The 15,555-nt window shown below is 47.5% G+C and overlaps 1 protein-coding gene across 5 annotated transcripts in view; it reads right to left on the bottom strand.

Annotated features, from left to right (window-relative positions):
• Positions 1-15,555, bottom strand: part of PLEKHM2 (pleckstrin homology and RUN domain containing M2) — a 71,895-nt gene that overhangs the window by 24,541 nt on the left and 31,799 nt on the right. For 4 of the 5 annotated variants that reach the window (XR_013348353.1, XR_013348354.1, XM_077837204.1 and 1 more), the window contains exons 2-7: positions 12,197-12,303; positions 11,482-11,591; positions 9,871-9,970; positions 8,360-8,447; positions 4,241-4,427; positions 3,115-3,174 (exon numbers count right to left, since the gene is read on the bottom strand). Coding sequence is in view for 3 of the 5 variants with exons in the window: in XM_077837204.1 (XP_077693330.1) it covers positions 3,115-3,174; positions 4,241-4,427; positions 8,360-8,447; positions 9,871-9,970; positions 11,482-11,591; positions 12,197-12,303 (652 nt within the window). In the remaining 2 variants the exon portion in view is untranslated. The remainder of the gene's footprint in view (positions 1-3,114; positions 3,175-4,240; positions 4,428-8,359; positions 8,448-9,870; positions 9,971-11,481; positions 11,592-12,196; positions 12,304-15,555) is intronic. The other variant, XM_077837207.1, reaches the window with a different exon arrangement.

Below are 15,555 nucleotides of genomic sequence, written 5' to 3'. Positions count from 1 at the left end.
CCATAACAGTGGATGCTACTTTCCTCCTGATATACAATAAACAGAGCAGACTGGAGGTGTGGGGAGAGAAGTACATCACTCACCCAGCAGCAAGGGAGAAGAAACAACAGAGAACAAAAAAGTCTTAGTACAACCGGCTGGGCCAATATTAGTGGTAAGGGACAGAAGATACAGTGCAATTCTGATTTGTGGACACATGCAGTTCTCACTCAGGGTTATCTGTCCACAAAATCAAGTCAGGTAAAGGAACATTACCATACCCTTTAGACAGACATTCTCAGGCCAGATAAGAATCTATCAGTGTTCCTGCAACCAGAGATTTTAAGAAAATATTAGCAGGGAATTAATTTCAGATTCATGATCATGAGTGTTTCCAGTGGAAGCAACAATCTAAAGCATTGGGCTCAGTCAATCAAGAAACAGAAACAATAGCCTACTTGCTTAACAGAATTAAGAGACTGTCCAGTAATTTACACTTGAAAGGTACGTTTTGCGTTAGGAAAACAAACAGGTTTTTATAAAATCCGACGTTAAGAGATGGTTTGGGAATATTAATTTCAAAACAGTGTTTTTGTTTAAATTTAAACATTGCCCTGTAGTTATCAGTGACAGATATGAAACCACAGTGAAAGTGAAAACAACTAGACGCAAAAGTGAAACTGACTGGTCTATTTTCACCATCCAAATTGAGTAAAACAGAAAAATTAAATGACGTTTTAGATCTATTTCAATTTCAGCCACCTAATTTGTTACCTTTATTACCAATAAGGTTATTCGGTTTTATCTAAAATACAGGGTTTTATTCTGACAGGGTCCATTTAAATGGGGAAGGGTGAAAGGAGGGGTAAAAATTCTTAACTGCTTGATTTGTGTGTATATGGCTAGAAATCCATTTAGTAAGCTAAGGTAGGAGAGAAGGGTCTTTTTGATGCAAGCAAGGTTATTGCAGAGAGGTCTGATCAGTACTGTAAAATTGGATCCTTATGATTTAGAGCCCAACCTTGCAATCTGACCCCCATGGGTGGCTCCATGCCCCCAAAGATCAGACTGCACAGCTGGGGCTGTGTTATAGTGGCATGAACAGAAATTGCGCACAGAAGCAGCACCGATCTCGCACAGCAAGGAGGGATTACACCACAGCCCATGCAACGACACATACTATTAAGTAGCCCATTGTTTCTTGTTTTAAAAATGCAGTGAATACTCTCTGCATTTTCAAAGTGTATTTACAAGTTTAGGGAACAAACACCATTGTTATAATGGTATGAAACACCAGAATTAATCACAACCTCTCAACAGCCAATCAGGCTTGCCATAAGATGACACCCTGGATGCTGCCTGGCTGGGGGCAGGGAGGAAAGGGGGGATGACATGACAACGACTGATAATACGCACACCACCATACCCACCAACTACACCCCCAGTAAACACCAACACCAAAGCCAGCCACCATGAGTGCTGTCCAATATCCCCTGTTTAGCAATCCACAGCTGCATCAAACCTAATTTCTTCCATCCAGGGTAACCAAAGGGCCCAGTCAAAACATTATGGTTAAAAAAAGCTCCCAGCCTCTCCCAGCAAGAGCTGCTGTGGGTAGTGGTGGGGGAACATTGGCTTTTGTGGGGGAATCATAGTTCCAGGACCCCTCGGTATGAAGTCCTGGAGGGAAGAGTGGCTGTGAGGAAACACATACAGATTAGTTCATTCCAGCCGTTCCAGGAATGGTCAGAATAGTAAACGCTGTTAGTACCCTGGCTGCAGAGAACTCCAGAGCTAGGCGAGACTGTGTGTTAACCACATGTGACTGCAACAGGAAAAGGTTCAGTGGTTTTTTGTTTTCGGCTACTCAGAGTGTGCTCTGAAAACCAAAAAGAGTGTGTCTCTTGTGCTTGGAGAGAGAGAGAAAGTTTACAGAGGAGAGAACATTAGAGACCAGAAGCCATCCTAATGGAATTCAAGCAGATCCTTACCAAAATGTGGTATGAAGTATTGGTTTTGATGATGATAATACAAAACAATTTCAGCTGAAGGAATCTATCAAGCTTTTAGGTAGAAACGACAGAAAATATATACGTATATTTCCTCCATGGGTAAAGAAGACAGATTTCCTAATCCAATTATATATGAACAATACACAGACCTGTCTAGTCATGTCTTTATGTGAGTAGAGATGATGTATTCCATGCAGAGAAAGTAGAACAGACTCCCATAAAATGGAGATGTGCCCTTTACTCTAAGAAATAGAGATTGCTGACAGCCAGGGTTAAAAAGGAGCGCAATGACCAAACGAAATAAGGTCATTAGCTGAAGGTTATGGCTTTGACAGATATTTTAACCCAAGAGAGAAGCCTAAGTCAAGGCCTGTGAAGGGGAGAAAAAACTCACCTAAAACTGAACAAAAATTCTATTAAAAGTAGAATTCCATCAGAAGCCATTTTCAATATCCTGCTGGCTAATTTATGAATGTAGATCTCTACATGTCTGCTAATCAACACATCTGCTCTTTACCACATGCAGGAAACATATAGCATATGCTGTATTGAGAAGGAACGTTTTGGTACTTTAGTTTATAACTACCTGATACATTTGGGATGTTCCCTGATCACCGTGTGTCAGTTTCATGGCAGGACTAATTTAACAGGTTTATTATTCTGGTAAAAAGATTCCCTTATTAATCCAGCTCCCACAGTATATTAGATAGTCATTTGATTAAACAAATCCAATTTCACTTGATAGAAACTTCAGCTACCAGTGTCCTGAGCAGAGTCTTACAACCATTGGTCAGACACATATGCTCGGTGCACGTGACATACTAATCAGCATCAGGAGAAACAGTTACAACGTTCTGTGATGTATAGTAATGTCGGAATCTCTGTGGGTGCTCAGTAACTGGAGGGAAAGAAACCTCACCCACCAGCAAACAGAGTAAGTGACACAGAGCTCCAACTCTGAGCTCAGAAGATCCATTCAACACAGAGCTTGTTTCTGCCGCTACAGAATTCCACCAAGATTAGAAGGTCATTCTTATTTTAAAAAAATCATTTGCATGCAGCAAGCTTGGTATGGAAAGGACGCAGAAGAGAGAAAACATGGTAATAGGTGACTATGTCCCACCTTCCCAGGCTGTGCTGGGCATGGACGGCACTGCAGGAAAGACATCTCCAAAATCATAATCTACAAAAACGAGGGATAAAACGGAGGATTAGAAGCAGAAGTCGTCGGGAGGGATGGGGGACATGGGGAGCATGTGAACAGCGGGGGGTGGGGTAAACAAAACAATCATCTGAAAAGAATGAGAAACTGCTTAGGACACTTTATTTTACCGAGTCCCCTATCTCACTGTGGGAGGGGGATGGGACAGTCAGTATCATCCCCGTCTACAGATGGGGAAACTGAGCCACAGAGCAGAGCGGTCACGAAGTGAATCTGTGCCAGAGCCAAAAACTGCACCTAGCAGCTGGGACTCCCAGTTCCCATTTCTAAACCACACTTCCAGCTTCTTGTGAGTTTCAACCTCATAGCTGCATCTCCCGCATTTAACCCTTAAGATTATTTGTTAAAAGGTGCCACAAATGCTTGTTTTCTTTTTGCGAATACAGAATAACACAGCTGCTCCTCTGAAACCCGTATTAACCACTGTGACAACACATTGGCAATATCTCATACGACTGGACAGTCCATAAGAGAGTATTCCTGGGACCCAGACACGTTCTGCGGATGGCGACAGAGCAGGGGATGGGTTACATCTACAATGGGGACCTGACAGGCTGTGAGCCAGTAGCTTGGGCCTAGTCTCCAGTATAATGGCAGCGAATAAGGGCTTGGAGATCAATACAAAATGGACTGATGCCTGCTAAGTCCACCCTCTGCCCTGCACTGCCTCCAATCTGTGTGGCTGGGGCTTTCAGCATTGCTCCTGACTGCCTTACGACAGTAACAACAGGCTGGCTGTGCTGTGGAGGTCAGGAAGGCTGCTGGGGAGCTGAGGAAAGATTTAGTTAAAATTGCTGCGAACTTTACTTCTGGCCTTAACAGCCGACTGGGCCACCCTCATACTGGATATATGGGAAGGCCTGGGTACTGTCCAGCTACAAAGCTTTTATCATACTCCCAGTGAGAAGAGATGCTGGGCTGGGTATTGTCCTAGAACCTGGGAGCTTTTCTCTCATTCTTCTGCAGCATTCAGGTTCTTGTGCAAACAGAAGCTGCACGTCCACCCCTCCCTTCGGTGGCCACTTACCCTCACTTGAAGGTGCAATGGCACTGTCGTCCCACTCCAGATTGGTCGAGGTGACAGAGTTGAAGGAGTTGAGCGACAGGCTGTCTGAGCCATGGATGGAGCTGGGCAGGCGATCCTCGAAGTCCAGCAGATACTGAGGCTTGTAGTAATCGGGCATGTAGGGCGCCAGGTCCAAGTAAGGGGCATCCTGAGAGCAGAGCCACAGAGAAGAGAGTCACTGCATCAGACGCAGCCTTTCCTCTGACAACGCAGCCAGTGCTGACATTATACAACAACAACCCAGGTGGCCGTGTGTAATACAAACAGGACATTAGATGTGCAAACAACCTGGTTGCGCATGTTTAGTAAACGAAGGGATGAGCAGAGATGACAACATTCCAGTGCCTTGTTTTTCCTTCGCTCTGAAAGCACTAGCCAGCAGCAGGCAAATTGTGTACGGCACCAAGCAAGCCTCCACCACACAGATGTACCATTGCACATCAATCTTGACCCTGTAGGACCGGTTCTTGTTCCACTCCTGGGCTCCCCTACCCAGCTCTGCCAACGCCCCTCGATCCTGACCCCCTTGCTAGCCCGGCCCTTCCCACAGCTCGGTCAGCGTGCCTCAGTCCTGCCTTTGCAGCACCCCGATGTTTGACTCCTGCATGGGGACAAGGGTTGTATGGTAGCTCGTGATGTGATTAAGTTTCTACTGGGGATTGAACTGGTGCCGCTGTTTGGAAAAGTTCTCCCCTGACTGAGAAGGAAGCCTTGCTGGATATAATAAACCTTTGTATGACTTCATTATCCCTCAGGCTGTTATCAAATATTTTGTTTTCATAACTTAGGAGCGACAAAGGGAGCCCTAGGAAATATGTGCCAGAGTTAGATTTAATCACATTTCTATTTCCACACACATATACATGGGACTCTATTTACTGACACTGGCTAACACAATCTCTTTTCTTGGAGCACACAGATGCTGAGGAAACAAGACTGACTTGCTGATCCAGCAGCAGGCCACTTGCGCTGACCAGACACTGGAGGAGGAAGAGGACGCCACCAGGAAATTGAACCTGCAGCAGGAAGCAAACCTGTGCCAGCCACAGAGTGGCTGATGGAAATGGATCCAATGGAGAAAGCAAACCAAATGTCACACCTCAAATGGACTTCAGTGAAAGCTTCAGTGTAGCTTCATGTCTGAAGTTCATAACAGAACCCTTCGTAGCCACGATATTCTAAACGCGTAAGCAGTAAGGCAACAGACAATCTGCCACCATGACCATTTCCTCTCCTCTCTTCCCTCACGCATCTCCTGTCCTCAGGGCTAGGGTTCTCTGCCTTTTGCTTTAGGATGGGCAGGGAGTCAAGTGGCTGCAGACGCTCAATGCAGCTTAGGTAGCAGCACCGCATGGGAAACACCCTCCATTCTTTCCTCTCCACCCATGTGCATGACGGGCTCTAACTTCTCTAGTTCTACAGTCACTTTTCCCCACAAGTAGGGATTTTGGAACCTACATGTTTGGGTCCTAGAAACCCCCAACCTGGAAATCCCTTGCGGACTCACTTCCATTGGTCTTTTACTACATGAGATCCACCTTCACTGCCTGCAAGGCCCTATGTCAACTCATCCCCATCAGCATCTCTCCTCTCACTCCCTCCCCGAATTCAATCTCCACCTCCCCGCTTCGTTTCCTTCTCCTACTCGTTGTGCCTTCTCCCACGCTGCCCTCATGCTCGTCTTTGTCTGTCACACCTCTGCCTTCAAAGCCCTCCCTCCAGGAATCATTCCCCCACCTTCTCCTAGCCAGTGACCCTTTCTTGAATGGCTGAAATTATTTTGTCCCACCTCTCTGGGGTTGGGAGCTCCGTAGGCAGGGAATGTGTGTTTCACTGAGGCTCTAAAGCAGGGTTGGGCAAACTTTTTGGCCCGAGGGTCACATCAGGGTTGCGAAACTATATGGAGGCTGGGTAGGGAAGGCTGTGTCTCCCCAAACAGCCTGGCCCCTGCCCCCTATCCGCCCCCTCCCACTCTCCACCCCTGACCGCCCCCCTCAGAACCTCCTACCCATCCAACCCCCCTGCTCCTTGTCCCCTAACTGCTCACTCCGGGACCTCCCGCCCCCCGGGGCCCCACCCCCTATCCAACCCCCCTGTTCCCCATCCCCTGACTGCCCCCCCGCCTCTCCCCAGAACCTCCGCCCCATCCAACCGCCCCCTGCTCCCTGTCCCCTGACTGCCCCCCGGGACTCCCTGCCCCTTATCCAACTCCCCTCTCTCCACGCCCGCTTACCATGCTGGAGCCAGCCATGCCGCTGCGCTGCCCGGCAGGAGTGGCGGGCCAGAGTGCTGGTGGCAAAGCGAGCTGAGGCTGCAGGGGAGGGGGGTAGCAGAGGAGGGGCTGGGGGCGAGCCTCCCCATCCGGAAGCTCAAGGGCCAGGCAGGGCAGTCCTGCAGGCTGGATATGGCCCACAGGGCAGTAGTTTGCCCACCTCTGCTCTAAAGCAATGTGTATATTATGGTGCAAGGCAAGTGATTTATAAGTAGTCTTTGCCAGAGCTTGGCAAAAATTTCCCTTAGTAGAAGCACCGTTTCCTTTCCCGACAGGACAGCCCTCTGCTGCCTTCTCCCGGCCGTGACCAGGGAGGAGAATGTCATCTTTTGTAGAACTGGAGAAGGCAGTTTTATGCCTTTTACGCCTTTTATGATGAGATTACTGGTTCTGTGGATGAAGGGAAAGCAGTGGATGTATTGTTTCTTGACTTTAGCAAAGCTTTTGACACGGTCTCCCACAGTATTCTTGTCAGCAAGTTGAGGAAGTATGGGCTGGATGAATGCACTATAAGGTGGGTAGAAAGCTGGCTAGATTGTTGGGCTCAACGGGTAGTGATCAATGGCTCCATGTCTAGTTGGCAGCCGGTGTCAAGTGGAGTGCCCCAGGGGTCGGTCCTGGGGCCGGTTTTGTTCAATATCTTCATAAATGATCTGGAGGATGGTGTAGATTGCACTCTCAGCAAATTTGCGGATCATACTAAACTGGGAGGAGTGGTAGATACGCTGGAGGGGAGGAATAGGATACAGAAGGACCTAGACAAATTGGAGGATTGGGCCAAAAGAAATCTGATGAGGTTCAATAAGGATAAGTGCAGGGTCCTGCACTTAGGACGGAAGAATCCAATGCACCGCTACAGACTAGGGGCCGAATGGCTAGGCAGCAGTTCTGCGGAAAAGGACCTAGGGGTGACAGTGGATGAGAAGCTGGATATGAGTCAGCAGTGTGCCCTTGTTGCCAAGAAGGCCAATGGCATTTTGGGATGTATAAGTAGGGGCATAGCCAGCAGATCGAGGGACGTGATCGTTCCCCTCTATTCGACATTGGTGAGGCCTCATCTGGAGTACTGTATCCAGTTTTGGGCCCCACACTACAAGAAGGATGTGGAGAAATTGGAGAGAGTCCAGCGAAGGGCAACAAAAATGATTAGGGGTCTAGAACACATGACTTATGAGGAGAGGCTGAGGGAGCTGGGATTGTTTAGTCTGCAGAAGAGAAGAATGAGGGGGGATTTGATAGCTGCTTTCAACTACCTGAAAGGGGGTTCCAAAGAGGATGGCTCTAGACTGTTCTCAATGGTAGCAGATGACAGAACGAGGAGTAATGGTCTCAAGTTGCAGTGGGGGAGGTTTAGATTGGATATTAGGAAAAACTTTTTCACTAGGAGGGTGGTGAAACACTGGAATGCGTTACCTAGGGAGGTGGTAGAATCTCCTTCCTTAGAGGTTTTTAAGGTCAGGCTTGACAAAGCCCTGGCTGGGATGATTTAACTGGGAATTGGTCCTGCTTCAAGCAGGGGGTTGGACTAGATGACCTTCTGGGGTCCCTTCCAACCCTGATATTCTATGATTCTATGATAAGTGCTGACTTGTGAAACTGAATGATGCCTCTGACCAAGGGCTATCCCATAGCTACTGCAGCAGAGATGCTCTGAGGGTGCATCTCTCTGGCAGGCACCGTGGACAGCCAAGGGGCAGAGTTTATTAAATATTAAGCTGGCCCAAGCTTCAAATGGTGTATGGAGTTTTCCTGCTCTACAGCCTTTCTATCCAGCAGTGAAGCCAGTGAAACAAGACAGTAATTCTCACCAGATCCAAGTCAAAGCGAATGAATTCCAGCCCAGATACCAGCGTCAGGAACAAAGTCAGGTGATCGTGACTGCAGACCAGGGCATTCCTGTGACAGATAAATTATAAGAACGTTCAGCTTTGGCATGGAGACAAAACAGTTGCGAGTGCCCTCATCGAGCATATGACCTTACAAGTCAAAACACATTCTCCACCCATCTGGTTTTCAGGACATGACCCTGAACTACAGAGTAAACAACCTTACACTCAGACAGCTGAAGTGGGATCGCATTGGTTTTAGCACGCCAAGGTTTCTCTTTGGTATCAGTGCTCGAGGCTAACCAGGGTTGAATGGCTGTGAAGGCAGCATACTTCTCTTGCAGGCTCAAGGCTCAGGAGAGCCAGCAGGCTGCACCTCCTTGAGACATTTGCCCCTTCCTGAGTTAAGATCAGCGTTCGGGGCATGCTGTAACCATCTGTCCTCCAGATGAAAGAGGCAGACAGGGAGTCTCCTTGAAAACCCTGAGGATCAAGAGACATCTACTAGACTTGCAGTGAGGGCATCAAATTAGCCAGGAAACTGGTGAGCTTTCTTCTTTAAATGTACAGCCCACATGCTTACCAAATTCATCGCAAGCATTGGTCAAGTGGCAGGCCCTCTAGCGCCCCTCACTGCAAAATAAAAACAGTTATGGTCTCCTTTGAACATCTATGGGGGGGCGGCAGGGGAAGAGCGGGTCAAAGTCATTCAAGACAGAGAGAAGCAAAGTACAGTAACACAAAGCAGGAGGTGCCTGTAGTAGCCAATACATTTGTGAACACATACAGAGAGGCTGCCATGATCATAAACTAGGTGATAAGTGCTATGGGTAAAATGTTCAAAGGGGCCTGAGTGACTTAGGAGCCTAAGTCTGATTTTCAAAAGCGATTTAGTCCCTTGGGAGTCTCACTGAAAATCATGAGATTTCACCTCTTAAGGTCACTTATACATCTTTTAAAATGTTACCAAATGTCAATCAAGGACGTAAGAGAATGTGCCTTATCGCTGCCTTACTGGGCTCTGTCTAGTTTATTAAAGACAATCATGTTCCAGCAGACTCCATAGTCTTGTTGATGTTTAGAAGAATGAGTTGGCCATGACAAGCAAGTGCCCTGCAGCCACACGCCACCATCCATGAGTGAGAGACTGGCTCCATGCAGCTGAAACTCCGTGAGTGGGCCCACCAGCTAGCTCCAGGCAGGGCTACAGACACATTTACACAGAGGAGTCACACCTCCCTCTTTGCCTGGGACATCACAGCACCAGCATGCTGTCTGCAGCACTAGCCAATCCAGCGCCCGCACAACTGGCCAAGCCTCTCCCTAGAAAGGCAGTTGTAAGCACTCAGCATTTCCAAAGACCTTGGGGGAGGACCCTGATTTGCTGCAAGTTTGTTTCTAGAAAAATGGAGATTAGCTTCCTGAAAGAAAAATGTAACCAGCAGCGGAGCCCAAGAGACAGCTGGCAGGGCTGAGAGGACTGTGCTACTCACTTGACATAGTACTTATGCAGCAGACTTAGATTCTCCTGAAACAGCCTTAAATAGCTCTCCAACGAGTTCTCATTGAGGGCCAGGTATAGCCAAGCTCGACCTGAAACAAGCATCAAAGGTTATTTATCAGCAGACCCTGCTTTCCAGAGCTGGGCAAATACTGGGAGGGGGAAAAAAAAAAAAAAAAGGACCTACAAATATTCATTCATATTTTTAAACCAGTTTGCTGAGGCTGTTCAAGCCCCATCTGCATTCACATGCCATGAATAGTCTAGTGAATCAGTTCGCTGGCAGGAATGTTATTGGACACCAGAATTTTAAGAAACTAGTAGCAGGAAATTAATTTCAGATTAATGATCATGAGTGTTTGCAGCGGAAGCCACAATCTAAAGAGCTGTGCGCACCCAATCACAAAACAGACACAATTCCATGTGCCCTACAAGTGCAATCAAAAGCTAAACCAGCTGTTATTTCAAATCGTGAATAATTACAATGAATGGCTCAGGCAGGATTAACAGACCAAGAATCACCCCCTAAATCATTTCAAATAATGAGCAGGATACTAGACAATCAGGAGCTGCTGGAGGACAAAGTGTGAGTGGAAAGAGAGGTGAATTTCACTGAAGAGTGATGAATGCGCTCAGCTCTGCTCTCATCTCACCGGGGTAGGGAGGAAGCGGGGGGAAGAGAGTAGAGATAAGCTGGTAGAACAGTGGGGCTCTCGACAGCACTCCTGCTCAAAGCTGGCCTTGATGTGAAAAAGGTCCCACGCACTTTTAATAATGGGCAAAGAACATCTGCACATTTCACATCACATTTCCTCTGTCTGTCTCAAAGGAAAAGGAATTTCAGTACCTGTGGCAGTTACACAGTAACCTTCCAGACAGAACGGGAGGAGCCCATACAGATCACCTAGGGCCATCCTGCCAAAATCTTTCCCACAAGCCAATTCCACTGCCTGGCTGGTTGGTTTGTTTCATAGATCCACTAGAATCACATCCAGACCTTTGATTCAGAAAAGCCTGGCTATGAGATCTGTGTGCAAACCCCAAAAGGGGACAACTGGGAGACATCAGATAATACACTTTATTGCCATGCCCAGCACAGGTTTCCAGTGCTGGTGCTGTCCAAATCCTGCATTTGGATACTTCAATCTGTATTTGCATGTTTCAACCAGGTCTTAGGGCCCAAGTGATCCATGGGCTTTTATGCCCAGATCTGAGCATCCAAATGGGAGATTGGGGCATTCCACTAACATCTGGTAACTGGGCTTGCAGCATTTCTTATTAAAATGGTCTCATTCCAGGTCATCTATGCACCTCTGTGACAAACAGCCTGTGCTACCTATGGTCACCACACAATGACTCCCTACTTCCTGGTCTGGACAAGGCAAACATGGAGGAGACTGCTGACTGTACTACAGGGCCAGCTTCAGAGATCGCATGTGTGACTACTACTTCACTGACTTCCTGCATATGCCAGGTATGAACACAGACCAGAATCTCAAACTTACAGCAATTAAAACCAACTCAGATCTCATGCCAGCTTTCCTAGAACTGAGACTTGCCTGCTGAGAGAGCTGCCCTAGAAGGCGAAGAATAAAATACTTACTGCGCCCCAAATTGGTGGCCACATGTTGCAGGACTTCTATCCGCTTGATGGCTTCCCTGCGGGTGAAGTGAACGACCAGCACCCAGTAGCCTGAAGAGAGGTCTTGCAGCCTGGGGGAATGGAAATGGCAAGGATAGTTAAGGAAAGAATTCATTTCTTTCAGACCCTGAAGCAAAGAAGTTATTGCCTAGAAAGAGTGGAGGGAGGGATGCGCTTTCCATAGTCCATATTGGAAACCACCCATCCTTGAATGTCATGACAAGAGCACCACTCATGGTGTCTCAGCATCAGGCTGGGATAGGATGAGCTACAGAGGGTTTCCTAACTGGGACGACTTTTTCAAAACCCAAGCACCTCGTTCTGAATAAAAAACAGAGAGGAGAAGGGGAGGAAATTCAGAGAGGTGGGAGGAGGAGAGTACCTTTCAAATGGTGAGGGAAAGACAAAAGAAGGAAGAGATTGAAAAGGTGGAAACAAGAATTGGGTCCCTAATCTTGGTGCCCTGCAGTATTTTTTTCCAGCTAGGATGACCTTGACACCGGAGTTTAGAAGCAGGTAGCCAAAATATGCATCTGGGGATCCCACTAGGATACTGCACAATGAAATCATTTGTTCCCCTTCCTGAACACCCCATCCCTTCTTCAAGCCCAGCTCTGTAACTTGGGTGGGGCACAGGCTGGCTGAGCACACCGTCCCACAGCCTGGTAGATCTTACCCATAAAGCAGAGCGTGGTCCAGGTGCTCGCACAGCCGCTGCAGGACTTTGTCATGATTCCTAATTGCTGGGGTCTCATCCTCACAGGCTGCAAAGTAACTCTGCAACTGAAAATAGAAGAGACAGTGTCAGCTACTGAGCAGGGGAATAGCCCTCCAAGTTTCAGTCAATTACATTACAATCTCTAGGGCCATATTCATACATTCCTTCAGCGACCCACCCTGATGTAAGGAAACCCTAAGCCCTTAACTCACCCATATGCAGCTTCAGGGCCACATTCAGTCCTGGGGTAAACAAGTGCAATTCCATCAGACTTCACTGCGATTGCATCCACCTATCTCCTCGCAGCCTTATTGCCCTACCATACAGACAACATAACGGGCTGTAAGCCTGTCCTTCGGCCTGCGCCATGGCTTGCTGAGCACATTGAAAAGCTCGCCAGCTTGCACCCATGAGTACAGGTTTGGCAGGTGATTTTCCAAGAAGCAGAGACACGTGGCACAGGTCAGCCAGCAGGGCTGTGCTTTTAAAGGGAAGGAGATTTCTGAGCAGGATTAATGTTTCTTTGTGATCGTTTCATGTTTCCAGCATGCATTTGTGTCTAAATATTTATTCCTTATGCTTTGGATACGAGCCATTCGCTTCGGTGATTTGAGAGTCATCAGTGCTTGGAAACACAGGCCAGTCTTGGCCCATTGGTAATGGGAAGTACTGAACACACAGCCTGATTTTAGAGATGGCACTATGCCCTCCCCATGCCTCTGGATCTAGCCAGAGAAGGGCACAACTGTCTGGACCTCATCTACCATGCCAAACAAGCATATGATTACTGCCCCAACCAGCCGCTGCCCCAGTTTCGACCTGCCATGCAGTCTTTGGACTGCACTGAACAGCACCTGAACAAACCAAGGATGGCATGGCTACAAGCTGAAAATCAAAGACTCCGCTTCCTGTGACTGCGGTGAGAACATCCGAACCATCAAACACATCATCATGCAGTGCCTCAAATATGGATTCAAAGGTGAACTGGATGTTAACCACCATGTCACAAAGGAGGCCTTGAAATGGCTTATGGACCTACAGTGGCCTCCATAGCACGCTGCTCTGCAGACACCACACGCACGCATGAGCGAGAGACTGCAACAATTTTCACTGGATTCACAACAGCTGCACTGACACTGGCGAGACAGGCACTTCACTGGGTGTGGATGCCATGTCTCTGTGGGCCAGTGCTGAAGTCCCCTCTGCTTTTCTGCCCGGGCAGTCACTACAGAAACCAGGTTATCACTGGTGTGAGGAGAGCTCAGCACTGGCCAAAGTCAGCGTGAGGAACACTGATGTGTAGGCAATGGTTCTCACAGCCAGGCATGTGCTAGAAAACAAACGTTCATCATTCAATAGGACAACTGCTCAAACGCAACATGAGCTCTCCCTATGCACATCTTTAAAGGGTAATGACACATCAGTCCAATTCTAGCTGGGCTTTTTGGTTAGGGTGCAGGACAGGGAGTTCAGTTCCTGGCTCTGACTGACTTACTTGGGGACCACTGGCAAATCACCACCTCAATTTCCCCATCTATAAAATGGGGGTAATACCCACAGAGAGGCTGGAATTTAATTCATTAATGTTTGTGACGCAAGTAGGGCCCCCCAGGTTACAGGCACCGGAGAAGAGCAGAGTATTCCTATTATTACACAGATGCAACGAGATGGTCATGCATCTTTGTAATAAATAAAGTGTAACTAATTCGTTGTACTAGGCCTCAGACTGACCTACATGCCTAGAGAATGGTCTTGTGACTTTGGCAGGAGCCAGGAGATCTGGGTCCTATCCCCAGCTTTGTCACTGACTCACTGTGCAACTTTGGCTGAGTTATTTTGCCTCAGTTTCCCCATCTATAAAACAAGGATGGCGATACTGTCCTGCCACCCAGGACGGTAATGAGACTTCAGTTTTTACGGTCTGTAAAGTGCTCGGAGATCCTCCACATCGAATGTGCTAGACGGGCAAAGCACAGAATCGGATTCTTGAGGCTGGCTCTGCACTGACAGGTTTCAAAAGGCAGGCTGTGTCTCCGGGTAGCTTCCAGGCTCATCTGCACTGCTCCCACAATGCCTCCATTCAGGACAACCTGGTTAGTCACAGAACTGCCATGGGCTTGGGAAAGAAAGAGACTCAGCGGCCATGGCCTGGTTTAAATGCCCAGCTCCAGTTCAGTCTGCCCACATGAACAGTCCGATGGGTTCTATGTAAGCTTTTAACAGAGCAAAGATTATCCTGTCATTTCTCAGCAACAGCAGCTGTTCTTGCAGATGTAAGCATCTCGCTAAAGAATGGCTCTGAAACACACGTAGGAGGCTGCTCAGTGTGTTCTCCAAAACCTAGCAGCAGGTCTGAGTCGCAAAGCTCAGCTGTAGTCCTTTCGCGTGCCTGGATCTAAGGTGTTGCTTTTGGCCCATCTCTACCCCAATCTTCACATACATTAAATGCCATCACCTCTGGTAATCATGTGGGCAACAGAATACGCCCTTTGAAACTCAGCAAGCACTACAGAGAAGCATTAGTAAACCACAGTTTAATAAGTCACACCTAGATCTAGCTCAGAGACGTGCAGCAACTTGTTTCCAAGAGCACCCTGCAGCACTGGGAGGAACAAAATAATCCACAGAAGCATATGCTCATTTCAGAGAAATGCAACTCAATATGTTACTCAACCGTCATGCTGCTGGACATCTCTGCACTGGAGTTAAAAGGTATGTTGGGGGTTCCATTAGACACACAGGTTTTCCAGGGGGCAAATCATTCGTGCATGGCTCACAGTTTACAAAAATCAAGGGTTCTGGATGCTATTCCTGGCTCTGCCACAGACTCACTATCTGGCCTTGGACAAGTCCCCTTCCCACTCTGTGTCCCAATTTCCCAATGTGTAAAATGGAGTATCATCAGGAGTGTCGTGAGGCTCCAGTCACAGTTATAAAAGACATTTTGAGGTTACCAGATGAAAGGAACTAGACAAGAACATTACTATTGGCTATCAACACTTTTTACTACATCAAATCCAGTTGAGCTACATTTGGATAATCATATTGGATCTAAATGACCAGTGGATCAGATAGGATATCAGTGTAAACAGGGAAGAGCCAAGACAATTAAAGCTAGGGCTGTTCCTAGATATTGCAACACACATTATGTACTTTAAGATTAGACAGGGATCAGAGACCTCAGCAATGTGAAAGAATCACAGGAGGAGATTAAGGACAGAGAGAGGCAGGCACGCTTTCCTTACTACTATTGGCTTAAGTCAGACACTTGTCTTTGATATTGACAAAGGGCTCTGGTAGGGAGGATCGGAACTGCA

Source organism: Eretmochelys imbricata, chromosome 18, assembly GCF_965152235.1.
Source record: "Eretmochelys imbricata isolate rEreImb1 chromosome 18, rEreImb1.hap1, whole genome shotgun sequence".
Taxonomy (NCBI): Eukaryota; Metazoa; Chordata; order Testudines; family Cheloniidae; genus Eretmochelys; species Eretmochelys imbricata.
The sequence above is the reverse complement of the archived record's forward strand: the minus strand, read 5'-3'. Positions and strand labels throughout refer to the sequence as shown.